At 36.6% G+C, this 18595-nt stretch overlaps 1 protein-coding gene and 1 pseudogene across 1 annotated transcript in view; one reads left to right on the forward strand and one right to left on the reverse strand.

The window, feature by feature from the left end:
- The window catches only part of STT3B (STT3 oligosaccharyltransferase complex catalytic subunit B), a 106468-nt gene that overhangs the window by 56162 nt on the left and 31711 nt on the right, over positions 1–18595 (reverse strand). Inside the window, exon 2 of the mRNA XM_047098692.1 lies at positions 2373–2481. Coding sequence (XP_046954648.1) covers positions 2373–2481 — 109 coding nt within the window. The remainder of the gene's footprint in view (positions 1–2372; positions 2482–18595) is intronic.
- On the forward strand, positions 2728–6611 carry LOC124526483 (40S ribosomal protein S23-like; annotated as a pseudogene).

Below are 18595 nucleotides of genomic sequence, written 5' to 3' on the forward strand. Positions count from 1 at the left end.
TCTGGAAGAGCAGGAAAAGTTTCCCCAGCACCCAGAACAACAATTAGCATAAAATAGATGCACAATACCTATTCAGTGCATGGAAGGAGAATGTGATTAAAGAAGGGGGTAAAGTGTGGCAATCATCACAATTCTTAAAAACTAAAATTGTGTGCTTTTTCACATAGAATACCAGGTCCCAACGCATGATTTTGACAGCCATATTAAAAAACAAAATGAAAATGAATCTGAAAATACCTCTTAAGGTAGTCAATACATCCAAATAATATGGCAGACTAAGTTGACACACAAAATAGAGCCAAAATACATACAAGTATAGGAGCAAAGGACCTTAAAAACCAACCAAACAAAAACACCCACCCAACAACAACAAAAACATATTTAAGCTCACAAGAAAGGGAAGCTTCTAGATGCCAAAAACATAGAAGGAATTTAAAGTAGGTTCTGATGCCAAGGGAGCCCCAATGAGAAAAGAAAAACACTCCAGGCTGGACACACATCTTTGAGACTGGAGGCTAGCAGGGCGGCTCCAGACAGGGATCAGAGAAAATACCTAATTCCCAGCACAAACCCAGGGTCTGTTTATGGAACTAGACTAGACAAATTATACCCACCCATCAAGGGAAGCAGTAAGGAACTTTTTTTGCCTTACTTCCAAAGCTTTGAATAGAAAGAAAATGAGAAACTCAATCAATACATGTGTAAATGTGAGTTCCACATTTACAACAACTTCAGATGTAAGAAGCCTCAAGCTGAGAAATAACCTCTAAAAACTGTCCTAAAACCAGTAAAACCCCTATTGGCTAGGGTGAAAGCAAATGAGAAAAAAGTATTACAAAAATGGTCCCAAATACCAGGACACTTGGAGAAGAAAACAAGCCCTCCAGTGACGACGAATTCAAAATAAAAAGTTATAGACGTGCCAGGAAACAAACTGTACTCATCAAATACTGCACTAAGGTATATAACAGGATATATTTTCCTTATCTGCCCTGGAGACCATCATGACTCCTCTCCTTGTTTCTGTATCTCTGTTTACATCAAGGATAAGAAGATGCCCCAGATTAGAAAAACATCTCACTATCATGGAGAACGTATTCTTCTGACACAGAGGGAACATTTATAAAATGTGGCTATATGCCAGGCCACAAATCAAGTCTCAAAAATTTCAAAGGACTGAAATTTCTGTTTGTTCTCTAACCATAATAGAAGCATAAAGTAAAAAAAGAAACTAGGAAATCCTCTTATGTTTAAAACTCAAATTCTAAATAATCCGTGTACCAGCGGGAATTATAATGGAAATTAAATTTCAACTTGAATGAAAATAAAAATACTATGTATTAGCCTTATACATTATAAATGTAGCTAAAACAGTTATTATTAGGAAATTTATAGTTTTAAAATAAATACATCAGGAGTGCCTGGGTGGTCAGTTGAGCATGACTGTTGGTTTCAGCTTGGGTCATGATCCCAGAGTTGTGGGATCAAGACCTGTGTACAGCTCTGCACTCGGAGTGGAGCCTGCATAAGATTCTTTCTCTTTCCCTCTGCACCTCTCCCCCATTTGTGTGCACTCTCTCTCTAAAATAATAAATGAAATGAAATGAAATGAAATGAAATGAAATGAAAACAAAGAAAGGTTATTAAGTATCAAGAAGTCAGAAAAACATCAAAATAATCTCAAGAAAATGTGGGGAAGGAAATAAACTGAAATTAACATAACAAAAGACAAATATATACTGCAGATAATCAACAACGTCAAAGTTTCTTTGGGTTAAGAAATCTAACAAAAGTGATAAACTTCTAACAAAAAATAAGGCTAAATATATGTTCCCCATAGATGTCTACCTATCATTTTCTTTTTAACATTCTTCCTACATTCCAGATCCCATACATATTTTCCCTTATGTCACATTCTGAATATAACAGCTTCCCATGAGCTATGATCAATACTCAATTACCTGAAGTAATTTAGGGCAGCTTTAGGACCTAAAAATTGAAACTATCTGATTCTTCTAAATTTCGATTTCCTTCCAAAAAATATGATTTCAACAAAGTTGTTACAGAATAAAATAAAACCGCAAATAACCTGAACTTAAGATGTACTATGACAAGAAATCTCCCTTCCCAGTCTCCCCTTGTTAGAAATAGTGGCTAGTATGAGATAACACAAACATGTGCAGGGAAGGGGTGGGGAGGGAGTGTCAGGAAGAGGTTTAGTAAATAAAAAAATACTGGATAATCAGCTACAGAAAACTGTATTAGTTAACTATACAAAGCTTTCAAGGATCTCCATCACCTTAGTAACTAATGATTTACTCAAATAACTATAAAACTTTGTGATTAACATAAATAACTGCAGAGATACTTACAGTACCACCTACTATTCTTCCTAGTGGATACCATGCTCTTTCATCAAACCAGTTTAAAAATTCATAGAACCCATGAGATGCAAGATGATGTGTTGATCTATAGTTAAACCTAGAAAAAACAGGAAAAAAGGAAATGTTATAAAAGTTTGCTTACTAGAAACAAGTAGCTCTATCTTTTTAATATTATAAAAACAAATATCTTTATATTTAACTCTATAGCTACATAAATATTTCTTTCATAGAAGCTGAGTAACATTATTCTTCAAGGAATAGGCTTATAATACTACCAATATAACTAAAAACAAAGGCCCATTCCCCCCCCCCCAACCCCCAACCCATGCCTACAAAACGAGTAATGCTCAAAATAACATTTGGTCATTGCTTAGGATGCAGGCAGTACATGGCTATGGATTTAAACAAAACAAGGTGAGGGTACATGGAATTCACCACACGGTCCAAGTCAATGACTCTCAAAAGATTAATAACTACTGACAGAAGACAGCATCAGAATAACTTGACATGATCGCCTTCAGTCCTACAACCCTAAAAATTACAGGAATAAGCAATAAATTATAATAGCACTAAAACCATAAGAAAATAAAGTGTAAGAGCACTGTAAAACAAGAATGACCTTAAGGAATGAGAAATTTAATCAATGAAAGACAAAAGATAAATGAGAAGAAATGCACTGGACCATTTTTAGACAAATTTCATCAAATACAAAAATGAACACACCCAAATATCAAATATTTGAGAAAAGTAAGCAATATGAAAGCATCAAAAACAAATGGAAGAATACCATAGGAAGCAGAAATAAGACTACCTACAGAGACTACCTAAGACAGGCCTTGGCAGCCTGATAGGATATAACAATTATAAATATATACACACTCAACATCAGAGCACCTAAATTCAGTAAGCAAATAGTAACAGATCCAAATGCAGAAATAGAGAACAATGCAATAATATTAGAGGACTTTCAATGCCCTACTTTCAATACTGGACAGAACATACAGAGAGAATATCAGTAAGTTGATACCAGACTTGAACTACACTTCATACCAAATGGATCTAACAGATTAATACAGAACATTCCATATAACGGTGGCAGAACACATATTATTCTCAGGCACACACAGAATATTCTCCAGGATATAAATGTTAGGTCACAAAACAAGTCTTAACAAATTTAAGAAGACTAAAACTATATTAAGTATCTTTTCCAACCACAATGGTATGACTCTAGAAATCAAGAAGAAAACTGGAAAATTCATAAACATGTGGAAGTTAAAAATAGTTGTGAAAACCCAATAGGTCAAAGGAGAAATAAAAAGGACAGTAAAAAATATCTCGAGACAAACACAAATGGAAACATAGTAAAACATACAGAATGCAGCAAAAGCAGATTTAAGAGGGAAGTTTACAGCAACAAACATCTACATTAAATAAATTAAAAAAAAAAAAAGATCTCCTTCCGATTCTGTGTCTCCCTCTCTCTCTGCCCCTCCCCAATTCATGCTCTGTCTCTCTCTGTCCCAAAAATAAATAAAAACGTTGAAAAAAAAAATTAAAAAAAAAAAAAAAGATCTCCAACAACCTGACTTTACACCTCAAGGAACTAGAAGAAGAATAAACTGTACCCAAAGTTAGCAGAAGAAAGGAAATAACAAAGATTAGAGCAGACATCAATGAAATAGAGACTAGAAAAACAAAAGATCAACTAAACTAAGAACTGGTGTTTTTGAAAAGATAAACAAAATTGACAACCTTTTAGCTAGACTAAGAAAAGAGAGAAGACTCAGATAAATAAAATCAGAAATGAAAGGGGAAATATTATAACCTAAACCACAAAGATACAAAGGATTTTAAGAGACAACTATGAACAAACACACACCAACAAACTGGACAACCTAGAAGAAATGAACTAATAATAAAAACATGTAACCTACATCAACACTGAACCAGGAAGAAATAGAAAATCAAAACAGAACAATAATAAGGAAATTGAATCAGTAATCAAAAACCTCCCAAGAAAGAAAAGATGGCCTCAATGGCAAATTCCTCCAAACACTTAAAGAATAATTAATGCCAATCCTTAAACTCTTCCAAAAAACTGAAGAAGTGAGAACATGTCTAAACTCAATTTATGAGACAAGACTTACCCTGATAATTGAAGCCAGATGAAGGTACTACAAGGCGAAAAACAAAAAAACAAAAAACCAAAAAAAGCTACAGGTCAACATCCCTGATGAACATATATGCAAAAATCAAGAAAATACTAGCAAACCAACAGCACATTTCTTTAACACACCATGATCATAGAGCACAACCAACAGGTTATCCCTGGGAGTCAAGGATGGTTCAACATATGGAAATCAATAAATGTGATACACCAGATTAATAAAAATGAAGAATAAAAATCATGATCATGTCAACAGATGTAGAAAAGGCATTGGACAAAATTCAACATCCTTTCACGACAAAAACTTTCAACAGATTGGGTATAGAAGGAAGGTAATCTGAACATAATAAAGGTCATATATGACAAGCCCACAGCTAACATCAAACTCGATGGTAAAAGGTTGAAAGATTTTCCTCTAAGATTAAGAACAAGACAAAGGTGCCCACTCTCACCACTTCTATTCAACACAAAACTAAAGTCCTATCCAGAGCAATTAGGCAAGAAAAAGAAAAGGAATCCAAGTTGGGAAAGAAGTAAAATTGTCTGCAGAAGACACAATCTTATCTACAGAAAAACCTAAAGACTCCACTAAATAACTGTAGAATAAAAAGGATTCAGTAAAGGTGCAGGTTACAAAATCATCATTCAAAACTCCGTTGCATTTCTACACACTGTGAAATATCTGAAACAGAAATTAAGAAAACAAACCCACCATTTACAATAGTGTTAAAGTCAATAAAGTACTTAGGAATACATTTAACAAAGGTGTAAGACCTGACCAGCACACTGAAAATGGTGACAATGCAAGAGGCAAGCAAATGGAAAGATAGCTCATATTCTTGAATTGAGCCATTAACATTAAAGTGTCCATGTTACCCAATGCATTCTACAGATTCTATGCAATCCCTATAAAAATTCAATGGCATTTTTCACAGAAAAAAAAAATCTAAAAATGTGTATGGAACCACAAAAGGCTTTGAATATAGAAAGCAATCTTGACAAAGAATGTGGTATCACAAAGGTGAAGGGATCATACTTCCTGACTTCAAACTCTATTTAAAGCTATAGTATTCAAAACAGTATGGTACTGGCACAAACAAAGAAATAGACCACTGGAACAGAATACAGAGCCAAGAAATAAACCCACACTATACATAATCTTTGACAAGGGTGCCAAGAACAAACAATGGGGAAAGGATAGTCTTTTTATTTAATGGTGTTGGGAAAGGTGGATATTACATGCAAAAGCATAAAATTGGACCTTTCTCTTACACCATACACACAAATTAACCTAAAATGTATTCTAGAGCGGGGCTCCTAGGTGGCTCAATCAGTTAAGCATCCAACTTTGGCTCAGGTCATGATCTCATGGTTCATGGGTTTGAGCCGCACATCGAGTTCTGTGCTGACAGCTTGGAGCCTGGAGCCTGCTTCGGATTCTGTGTCTCCCTCTCCCTCTGCTCTCCCCTCCCCCCAGCCAGAATTCTGTCTCTCTCTCTCAAAGATAAATAAACGTTAAATGTATTTTTAATGTATTTTAATGTATTCTAGAGCTCTTTTGCTTAGGCCTGTGGCACAGGCAGGATGGGCGAGTTCAAGATCTTCATACTTCCAGGATGCTCCATGGCCACTGACAAGATCAGAAGTGGCATGATAAACAGTACAAGAAAGCCCATTTAATGGTCACAGCCCTGAACGCCAACCCTTTAGGTGGTGTTTCTCATGCAAAAGGAACTGTGCTGGAAAAAGTTGGGGTTGAAGCCAAACAGCCAAATTCTCCCATCAGGAAGTGTGTCAGGGTCCAGCTGATCAAGAATAGCAAAAAATAAAAATAAAAATAAAAAAATCACAGCCTTCGTACCCAGTGATGGTTGTTTGGATTTTGTTAAGGAAAATGATGAGGTTCTGACTGCTGGATTTGATCACAAAGGTCATGATGTCAGTGACATTCCTGAAATTCGCTTTAACGTTGTCAAACAGCCAATGTCTCTCTTTTGCCTTTATACCAAACCAAGAAGGAAAGCCCAAGATCATCTATTTTGATGGTGAAAACATGACAATAATAAAATAAATCAAGTATTATAGACTGAAACGTGAGACCTGAAACCACAAAATTCTAGGAAAAAAGACACAGAAAATGTTCCTTGGCATTGCCCTTGGCAATTATTATTTTTTTTTCCTGGAGGGGACACCAAAACCAAAAGCAAAAGTAAAGAGACTATACCAAACCAAAAAGTCAGAAAAGGAAACAACGATATGAAAAGGCAACCTATGGAATGAGAGAAAATATGTGCAAAACATATTGAATAAGCAGTCAGTATCTAAAATAAATAAGGAACCATAGCACTCAGTAAGAACAACAAAAACCTCCTCCAAACAAACAAATCCGGTTTTTAAAATGTTTTAATTTTGTGAAAGAGAGAGTGTACGCGTGGGGGAAGGGCAGAGAGCGAGGGAGACAGAAGATCTGAAGCAGTCTCTGTGTTGTCAGTACAGAGCCCCAGATGGGGCTTTAACTCACGAACCTGTGAGATCATGACCTGAGTCGAAGTCGACGCTTAACCAATCAGGCGCTGCCAAATCTGATTTTTCTTTTAATTTTTTAATATTTATTTATTTTTGAGAGACAGAGAGAGAGACAGACAGAGTATGAGTGGGGGAGGGGTGGGGACAGAGGGAGACACAGAATCCGAAGCAGGCTCCAGGCTCTGAGCTGTCAGCACAGAGCCCGATGTGGGACTCGAACCAACAAACCATGAGATCATGACCCGTGCTGGAGTCAGATGCTTTATCGACGGAGCCACCCAGGAGCCCTGCCAAATCGGATTTTTAAATGGAGCTGAATTATCCCTAAGATAACATATGGTCAACAGATACACGAAAACATGCTCAACATCACTAGCCATCAGGGAAATGCAAATCAAAAATACAATGAGATATACCTCACACCTATCAGGATGGCTATCTATCATCAATAAGAGGTAACAAATGTTGTCAAGGGTGTTGAAAAAAACAAAATCTCAAACAGAGATGGTGGGAATATAAACTGTTATAGCTATTATGGAAAATGGTATGGAGGCTTTAAAATGGAACCACAATGCAATCCAGCAATCCTATTTCTGGGTATATACCCTAAGGAATGAAATCAGTATCTGGAAGAGGTATCTGCACTCCCATGTTCATTGTAGCACTTTCATAACAGCAAAGATACGGAAATAACTTACGTGTCTTTCAATGGATGAATGGAAAAAGAAAACGTAAGTATACATAATGGAATATTACTCAGCCACAACACAAAAGGAAATCTTTCTATTTGATTTGTAACAACACGGATGAAACTGGAGGGTATTCTGCTATGAGGAAACAAGCTACAGAAGGAAAAATACTGTGTACCACTTATAAGTGGACTCTTAAAAAAAAGCTTAACTCAGAATAGGATCGTGGTTGCCAGGGGATGTGGAAACGGGGAGAGGATGGTCAAAGGGTATAAACTGTCAGTCATAACATGAATAAATTATAGGGATTTAATGTACATCATGGTGACTATAGTTAATAATACTATATTGCATACTTGAAATTTGTTGAGTAGATCTTAAGAGCCCTCATCAAAACAAAAGTAACTACCTGAGGCAATGCATGTGTTAATTAAATTGTGTGCTAATCATTTCCCAATTTATGTCTATCAAATCATCAAGCAATATACTTTAAATATACACAACTTTGTCAATTATATGTCAATAGAACTGGAAAGAAGTATTATGAAAAAAATTAAGAAATCTAAAGATAAATCCAGAAGTTTTCATGTTTATCTTAACTGGGGGAAAAAAAAAGCCTCATACACAATCTCGATAAATTTCAAAATGTTAAGGATAACTACAAGTCTCCTACTTTTTACGTCCTATCTCTAGTCCTCTTCCTGCTTTCTGTACAGGCAGCCTTGCCTACCCCAAGATCCTCTCATTAATTCATTCTAACTCTCCCCAAAAGATGCTGGTCACAACTGGGTCTCTTCAACAAGTATTACCAGCATGCTCAACAACTTACCAATATTATCTCCCTGCCTACGTGGGTTTTTTTAAATTTGGGTTTAGTTTTACCTTGAATGTCACAAAGGCATTTCAAACTCAACATCCAATTAAACTCATGATCAGACTCTTCCTACCTACCTCCAAACGAATATATACACTATGTCTGCTTTTAGGGCGTTCTGCCATCTAAATTAAAGCCAAAAATTTAGATGTAATCATTGATGATTCCTTCTCTTTCACATCCTATACACAAATCACAATCAAGTTGTCATACTACTTCTTATTAAAGATCTCTAAAATTTGTCTACTGTAACTGATATCACAAAAACACAAAGGATCATAAAAGACTGCTATGAAGAATCATACATCAACAAATTGGACGATTTGTCTACTCTTTTCCTACTGCAGTACTAGCACTCTGATCCAAGCTATCGCCTTAGGCTACAGCAGTAGTCTCCCAATTCATCTCCCTAGATCCATTTTTGCTCATCTCCTAATTCCCCAATCTATATGTCTTAAGAACATCTTTTCAAAATGCAAATGCGATCATATTGCAACCCGCTGCTAAACTATTCAAAGGCTTCCTCTTCCAAAAAATTTTTAATAAATTTTAAGAAATTAAAGGGAAAGAAGCTCCACTTCTTAACATAATCAAAGCCACACACAGTAGCCCCCCTTATCTGTGGGGAACATGTTCTAAGACCCCCAGTGGATGTCTGAAACTGCAGATAGCAACGAACCCTAAATACATTTTTTCATATACATACCTATGATGATAATGTTTAATTTATAAATTAGGCACAGAGATTAACAATAACTAATGATAAAACAGAAGTATAATATACTGTAATAAAAGTTATGTGAACATGGTCTCTCTCTCAAAATATCTTATTGTACCATATTCATCCTCCCATGCTGATGTGAGATGATAAACTGCCTACGTGATGAGATGAAGTGAGATGAATGATGTAGGCACTGTTGACCTTCTGATGGGAGAATCATCTGCTTCAAGACTGCAGTTGACTACAGTTAACGGAAACCACGGAAAGCAAAACCACAGATTTGGGAGGAGGGGGTTTCACTACTGAATCTATCCTTCAGTTCTCCAGACTCATTTTGCTCCTTCCCAGGATCTTCAGACTACTACTAATTCCCTTTCCTTGGATGACTAATATCTCCCCTCTCTTGGCGTAAATAACTTATCCTCAAACCTTAGCACATTTCTAGGATACTGTTCTGAAAATGTTCCATGTACTTTTCTTCCTAATACTTGCCACAGATGTAATTTCACAATAGCCCACCTGATTAATATTTACCTCACTAGATAAATACTCCCATTAGGATGCTACTGTGTCTCCGACATCTAGAACAGCATGTAGTAGACAGCAGCCCTCATGTATTTGTTGAATGAATAACTGATTTCATAAATATGTTTTCCAGTGGGTGTGAGATCACGACAGCTTCCCAGATAGCTACCTAATGCCAATTTTAAATGGTATCCCCAAATTAAAGACTAAGACTGATTTAATTGTATTTCCTGAGAGATGGAAACCTGAAGGCATAATCAAAAAGTTAAACAAGAGAGCTCATTAAAATTCTACTGAAAATCTAGTCAAGGTACCTAAAAACTAAACATAAACAGAAGTAGAATGTTTAGTCCCATTTTATCCCCAGGATCAAGTTACTCCTGGTATGTAAGACTCCCAGAACTCCCTTATGGATTCTCACATACCCATTCTCTTTGATTTTTCAGTTTACTTTCCTCCTGCCTGAATTGTCATTTATTTTTTACCCATTTTCTGGCTCAGTTTCCAACCCACCGGCATGAAGGTTCTTCTGAATGTCCTATGGCTTTCATCTCTTACCCCCTGGAAGTGAAACAACAGGACTACAAAAGGCAGTACATTTTTTTACAGTTTATTTATTTTGAGAGAAAGAGAGAGAGAGAGAGAGAGAGCGCGCGCACACGGGGAGGGGCAGAGAGAAAAGGAGAGAGAGAGAATCCCAAGCAGGCTCCTTGCTGACGGCACGGAGTGTGATGTACGGCTGGAACTTACAAACCCTTACAAACCGTGAGATCACGACCTGAGCCGAAACCAAGAGCTGGATGCTTAACCAACTGAACCACCCAGGAGCCCCAAGGCAATACACTCTCATTTTACAGGGCACTTTCAGTGTTAGAGCAGTCACTACTTTTTTTTTTTTTCAGACCCGTAACACAGTACCACATTCTCACTCCTCCCCTAGATGACACAGCACTCAACTAAACAACCCTGTGTGACAGCAAAATTAACTATGACTATAGAAATAATAAGTAAATAAAAAGTGGACATTCTATCCAAGAGTTCTTGTTGCTTGGTAATATTACCAACACAGGATTATCAAACATGATTTCTGACAACAATGATAATTATGTGTTGACATTTCCATGATGACTGCGGAGGTTGAATACTTTTCATATATTTATTAGCCATTACAAATTTCCTCTTGGGTAAAATGTGTGTTGAAGTGCTTTAGACATTTTTTTTCTAGGTGATTTAAATAAGTTCCTTAAACTTTTTTTAATGTTTATTTTTGAGAGAGACAGAGCCTAAGCAGGGGAGGAGCAGACAGAGACAGGGAGACACAGAATCTGAAGCAGGCTCCAGGCTCTGAGCTGTCAGCACAGAGCCCAACATGGGGCTCGAACTCATGAGCCGTAAGATCATGACATCAGCCGAAGTCGGCCGCTCAACTGACTAAGCCACCCCGGTGCCCCTAAGTAAGTTCTTTATAAGCTATAAACTTCTTTTATTACGTGGCTTCTCTTTTCACTCACAATGGTATTTAAAAGAATAAAAATTCTTGACATAAACCTAATTTGCCAACCTTCTGCTACAGGGTTAGTGCTTTTCTCCTGGTTAAACAAGTCCTTCCCTACCCCAAAGTCATAAGGATATTGTTTTATTTTCTTCTTCATGACCATTTACAATTTCAACTTACTCATTTAAGTCCTTAATACACTTGGAATGGATTATTACACATGGTAAGAAATAGGGATTCAATTTTTACTTCCTCCTTACATATGATCATTCTCCCATCATTTATTAAAACAATGATCTTTTCTCCATTGTTCTACAGTTCCACTTCCATTATATTTTAAGCGTTTGTTAATGTGCAGATCTGTTTTTGGATTCTATTTTGTTCAAGTGGCTTTTATGTCTTGCATCAGTAATATGCAACCTTGGGGCGCCTGGGTGGCTCAGTCAGTTAAGCATTCATCTTTGGCTCAGGTCATGATCTCACGGTTGGTGAGTTTGAGCCCCACGTCAGGCCCTGTGCAGACAGCTCAGAGCCGAGAGCATGCCTTGGATTCTGTCTTCCTCTCTCTCTGCACCCCCCCCTCAAAAATAAACATTAAAAACTGTTTTTAAAAAATAGGGCGCCTGGGTGGCGCAGTCGGTTAAGCGTCCGACTTCAGCCAGGTCACAATCTCGCGGTCCGGGAGTTCGAGCCCCGCGTCAGGCTCTGGGCTGATGGCTCAGAGCCTGGAGCCTGTTTCCGATTCTGTTTCTCCCTCCCTTTCTGCCCCTCCCCCGTTCATGCTCTGTCTCTCTCTGTCCCAAAAAAATAGATAAACGTTGAAAAAAAAATAAATAAAAAATAACATGCAACCTTTATTACTGGAGCTTCAAATTATATCTTGATATCTGGTACAACTTTTTTACACTGTGTTTTTTATTTTGTCCTTTTATATTTCTACATAAATTTTAAAATAACCTTGTCAATTCCATCAAAAAAAAAAAACCCCAAACAAACAAAAACACCCAAACACATGTGGCGTTTTGATTGGAAGTCCGTAACTCCATATATCAATTTGGGAAGAATTAACATCTTTACAATACTGACTCATCAAATCCATAAATGTAGTTTATCTCCTTCATTTAAATCTTCTTTAATGTCTCTCCAGAAAATGTATAATTTCACCTTAGAGGTCTTGCAACATCTTTGCTTAGATTTACTCCCGTCTTTAATGGTATCTTCAATTATTTTTTAAAACTTGTTTGACACTGACAGGAAATCTGATATTTTTACTACATCAACGTTATAACCAGAAACCTTGCAAATGCTTATTCTAAATTGACAATCTTTTCAGTCAGCAGAAAAATAGAATCATATTAATTACAAAGTAAACAAACTTAATTGAAATAGTTAAGATACACAATATGAAATTCCAAAATGGAATAATCTACTACATTTCAAACTATAAGGGCATGGAAATTTGATTCAAACTAAATCTTCATGAAAAATAAAAGACAAAAGTGTATTTATTTTTCAATAGAAATGAAAACAAAGTTCTTGAGGCTACATATAGTTGCAGTGATGTTAACCAGTGAGGTTAACTATTTAATCTAATTTATTTCAGTATTTTGTTTTGGCTCACAGGGTTGATACCTATGTATATTAGTCAAAATTTTTATAAACAGTAATCATCTTTTAAAAGTTTTCCTTGTTGTGGGGCACCTGGGTGGCTCAGTTGGTTAAGCATCTGACTTCAGCTCAGGTCATGATCTCACGGTGCATGAGTTCGAGCCCTGCATTGGGCTCTATGCTGACAGCTCAGAGCCTGAAGCCTGCTTCGAATTCTGTGTCTCCGTCTCTCTCTGCCCCTCCCCCACTTGTGCTCTGTCTCTGTCTCTTGCAAAAATAAACAAAAATTAAAAAAAAAAAGTTTTCCTTGTTGTTAAAAATATTGTTTAATTAAATGATGCAGAAGTTTGTTTGGAGCCTAACAGGAAATTCTGATTCAAAACTGAACAACCACATAATTGTACTCCTCACTGTGTGTGTCTGTACTTACACACATACAAATTATATTTATAAAAATTAAACTAGAAGCATGCAAATCTAACTTTATAAAATATCATGACCCTATGTTGCAGATTCAGTTGTTAATACAAGTATAGTCTGATTATTTTCTTTTATGTGAATTCCCAGAATCCCTCAGTTGGGAATATTAAAAACTCAATCCAAACTAAATAGACATTTTTCCAAAGACATACGAATGACAACAGGTACATGAAAAGGTGCTCATCACCGCACATCAAAACCACAATGAGATATCACCTCACCTGTTAGAATGGCTATTTTTAAAAAGACAAGAAATAAAACAAGTATTGGCGAGGATGTGGAGAAAAGGGCACCCTGGTGAACACTGTTAGTAGGAATGGTGCAGCCATTATGGAAAACTGTATGGAGGTTACTCAAAACACCAAAAGTAGAACTGCCACATAGGATCTGGCAATTCCACTTTTGGGTATTTATCTGAAAGAAACAAAATCACCATCTCAAAAAGATATCTGCACCCCCATGTTCACTGCAGCACAGCCAAGACATGGAGACAAACTAAGATTCCATCAATTAATGGATAAAGAAAATGCGGTGTGTACACACACACACACACACAGAAATATTATTATTCAGTCACTAAAAAGAAGGAAATGCTGCCATTTGTGACAACAAGGATAGACCCTGAGGGGATCTGCTAGGTAAAATAAGATAAAGACAAATACTGTATGATTTCACTTACGTACATAAGAAATCTAAAATAAACCCCTCATAATTGCAGAACAAACTGATGGTTGCCAGAACTGGGGGACAAGAGGTGGGTGAAATGGGTGAAGGTGGTCAAAAGGTACAAGCTTCCAGTTATATGTTAAGTCCTAGGATGTAATGCACAGCATGATAACTATAGTTAACAATACTGTACTGAGAATCTGAAAGTTGCTATTAGATCTTAAAACTCCTCACAAGAAAAAAAAATCTATAGGTGTGGTGATGGATGTTAAAACTAAATTTACTGTAGTAATCATTTTGCAGTATATACATATATCAAATCATTATGTTGTGCACCTAAAACTAATCTACTGTTCTATGTTAATTAATCTCAATTTCTTACAAAAAGAACCTAGGGGGAAAAAGTTAATAAATTAGGAGAACAAACCAACAACCCAATCCAAACAAATATAAAAAGCATCTGGACCAACAACACAACTACTCTGGATTCTATTATAGTAAATAACTGAAAAACGAATTTATCAGCTTTTAGTTTCACCTTCTTGAGTAATTTTAGCATGGTCCTTCTGAGGTCTTTGTTCCATCTACCTAGAAACCCACCACAAGCATACATTTTACTCTCTCTTCTTCATGCAATCCTCTCAAACCTGAAATTCACTCCTGAAGAAGCTTCTGTAATATTCTATCCTCCCTTTTCCAGTCCATTTTCACTTGTGCTTTGAAAACGTCATGTTGGAACCTCTACTCTAGTTCACCTAAGATATTTTTCCTTAGTGATTTTTGTATACTTGGAGGTATCCCAGTCCATGGCACTTCACTCACAAGACTCAACTAATGTTTTAGTTAATTCTCCTTTTTGGCACACCAGTCATTGGAACACAGACTTAAATTTTTGTCTTCTATTCCCTTCTTCATTAAACCCAAGCAACTGTGTGCACAAAAGCAGTCTTCAATCTCAGCATGTCCAATTTACATATTTAAAAAATGTTTAAGTAACTGGAGTGGGGTGATAGAGACAAAACAAGAGGACCATAAAGTGGTAACTGTTGAAGCTGGGCTATATGTACTCAAGATTCATTATAGTATTAGCTCTACCTTTTTTTTTATTAGAGAGAGACAGAGAGACGGCGGCGGGGGGGGGGGGGGGGGGAGTTGGGGAAGGAGGGAGAATCCTAAGCAGGCTCCACACTCAGAAAGGGGCCTGAGGCAGAGCTTGATCCAAGAACCCGGGGATCAGGACCTGAGCTGAAATCAAGAGTTGAACGCTCAACTGACTAAGCCACCCAGGTTCCCCAGCTCTAAATTCTGTGTATGTTTCAAATTTCCCATGAATGTGTATGTGTATATGTATGTACGTGTATAGTTTACATATACGCTGTCTTTGAATAGCCACACAATACATATACATGTAAACTTTATTATGGAAAATATCACACACAAACTTACTCTCATATACAAATTATAGCTTCCCCCAAGTAAAACTAGGTAAACTGACTGAGAAATGAATGTATTAAAGGTCAGGAGTCACCAAAATAAAATGGAAATAAAAGAAACACAAGTGGTAAAATAACCTCTATCTTAAAATAGTCTGAGAACACTAATCAGATTTTAAATATATCCCATCTTTTATTAATATTGTCAAACAACTTTCAGTATTTTAACTTCAATAATTTATTTTGAAACAAGTGTGACAAAAGATGGCAATTATTAAATACAGATGATAGCTACATGAAGATCATTATGGGTCTACTTTTGGTTTATGTAACATTTTCATGAAAGTTTTTTAAAAATAATGAATGCTTCCCCCAAATACTCTGAACCCAATCTCTAGAGCCACTCTGCAATTCCAGTGTGTGGAAAAATGACTTTATTAAGACAGACAAAATAATTCTCACATGGACATGTTTAATTTCTGAAAGAAGCACATCAGTAATTCCACTACTTGCCAGTAACAAGCAAACTGATAGTTTAAAAATGTGAGAAAAAAATGGGGATGAAAGAGTACATGTGATTTTTAAATTTGATAAAGAAACAGCAATAGCCATATTACAAATTAAAAGAGGTCTTAAGAGGGGTGCCTGGGTGGCTCAGTCAGTTAAGTGTCTGACTCTCGATTCTGGTTCAGGTCTTGCTCTCATAGTGAGATCAAGCCCTATGTTGGGCCCTGTCCTGACAGCATGGAGCCTACTTGAGATTCTCTCTCTGCCCCTCCCCTGCACACACATTCTTTCTCTCTCTAAATAAAAACATTAAACAACAACAAAAAAATAAAAGAGGGCTTACAAGACCCACCTTTACATAGAAGCTAAGATACGTTAATTTTGTTTTCTTCTGCAATGTTTATTAGGTAAGACCTAAAGTGTCTTTGGCTTTCTAAGACACTGCATTCTGTAACTGCTTTTCCCTGTATCTACAGGAAACAATGGAAAGTAAGAAAATAGGAATAAAGAACTTGATTCTGAAAGCCACACAGCTGTTTTGGTTTTTTTTTTTTTAAATCCTTGCAAATCCTATAGTTTATTATTTCTTCATCACAACATACCTTTCAAAAATTAAGCAAAGCTTATGTCCTTGATTTAGGGAGAAGAGACTACCCCTTAAAGTAGCAGCATGAGATTAAATGATGGAATCCTATTTATGGAAAAAAGGTTCTATCTCTTGGGTTCTAGTAGAGATAGTACAATTCTGTATTCAAAACATTACAGCTTAAGTAGAAGTTTACAAGCTGGTTTAAGGCTTATCCAGCATATACGGTATTGTTTCTTTATGAAAACAAACACTGAATTCCACCCCATTTGCAAACTAGGACTACCTTTATGAACAAGGAGAAAAGGACACTAGCAGCTGCCTCTATGAATTCCTTCTATGAATTTGGTCGGAGATGTAACCACTTGTACATTTGGTTTTGGATTTACTTCATCTAATATAAAATACCTAATGTACACTCAAAACATAACAACAACAAAATCTCGTGATTATGTGCTGAAGCAAAATATCACAATATACCCTCAATCTTAAAGGTTAAATAAAAAATTATGCCTCAGCCTTAAAATTAACCTATGGCTTTTCTACCTTCAAAAAGAAACCTCTGAGGTGGGAAAGGGTTTTATATGTCTAATTAACTTTCCAGTTCTCTACAAAAATATGGCAGTGTGTCAGGTAAAAAAAAAAAAGTAACATAATTGGAAAATGCCTAAGAATGAATTAAGTAGAAGAATAGTATATAGTTATCCTTAATGCTATAACTAACCTAAAGGCACCTAATACTTCTGGGACTAGCTTTTGAAACATAATATATGGCCCATGTAGAATTTGAACTGGAAAAGGTAAGAAATAAAAGTTTTACTTAATTCATAGCAGGAAGTAAATGACAGACAAACTTCTCGCCCAAAGACAAGAGCTAAAGTAAAGGTGACACTGAAAGTAAAACACAAGTTTCCCAAGGGCCAGTTCTGTCATTCTTTTCCCTAAACTAGGTTACATCTCTAAAACTATTTACCAAATGCATACAAATAATTAAATCTTTCATTGAAGTTTGCTATTTGACATTTCTGAAGAAGAGAGGAAGGGAGGTGAGGGCAGGTGATGTTAATTCTTCAGAACGCTGACATTAAGCTGATGGTCTCAAATAAGTGCCCGCTATATCCTTTTCTTACACAGATACAAGATTAATACAGTGTTAGATAAACACAGTAAAAATGCTAGCAATTTAGAAATCAGGATTTATAGAATAGATTCAAACTAGAAGCAACCAGTGGTGCCTGGGTGTCTCAGTCGGCAAAGCGTCCAACTTTGACGTCACGACCTCATAGTTCGTGGGTTTGAGCCCTGCGTCAGGCTCTATGCTGACAGCTCAGGGCCTGGTGCCTGCTTCAGATTCTGTGTCTCCCTCTCTCTCTGCCCCTCCCCCACTCACCCTCTATCTCTCTCAAAAATAAACATTAAAAAAAATTTTACAAACCAGAAGTAACCAGTATAAATAGAGGCAAAGAGTGACAAACATGTTCCACATTCCAAAATCATTCAGTCCACAAATATAATTTTCTTAAGACAATGCAAGCCTAGTTTAGCTTAGCCTTTGCAAATAAAATCTAAGAAACAAAAGAATCAGAAACAGAAAGGAGGAAAGAAACCAAGGAGAGGCAAGCAGCTTTGATCAATGAAGGTGCTGAAGAACAAACACAAGTAGCAATGAGGGGAGGAGAGGAGGGAGGTAGAGCAAAAAGAAAGGGAAGTCGTGGAGCTCTATGCCAAGTGATCAACCACATCTCAACACAGCCCCCTTAAGACCTGAGGCACCCTAGTGTTTTAACGTGCCTTGAGATGAGAAACCAGATTAAACTTAACGTTTCTATCAAAAATAAGGATACGTGGACTCTTAAGTGAGCGCTCAGAGTTGTCCTCTATGGACAGACAGCATGTCTTTCAAAAAACTTCCCCCAAACTCTCGCCTGTCA

The sequence above is a fragment of the Lynx rufus genome, unplaced genomic scaffold, assembly GCF_022079265.1.
Source record: "Lynx rufus isolate CCGP_SWC_20201006 ecotype Redwood Valley unplaced genomic scaffold, mLynRuf1.p SCAF_5, whole genome shotgun sequence".
Lineage (NCBI taxonomy): Eukaryota > Metazoa > Chordata > Mammalia > Carnivora > Felidae > Lynx > Lynx rufus.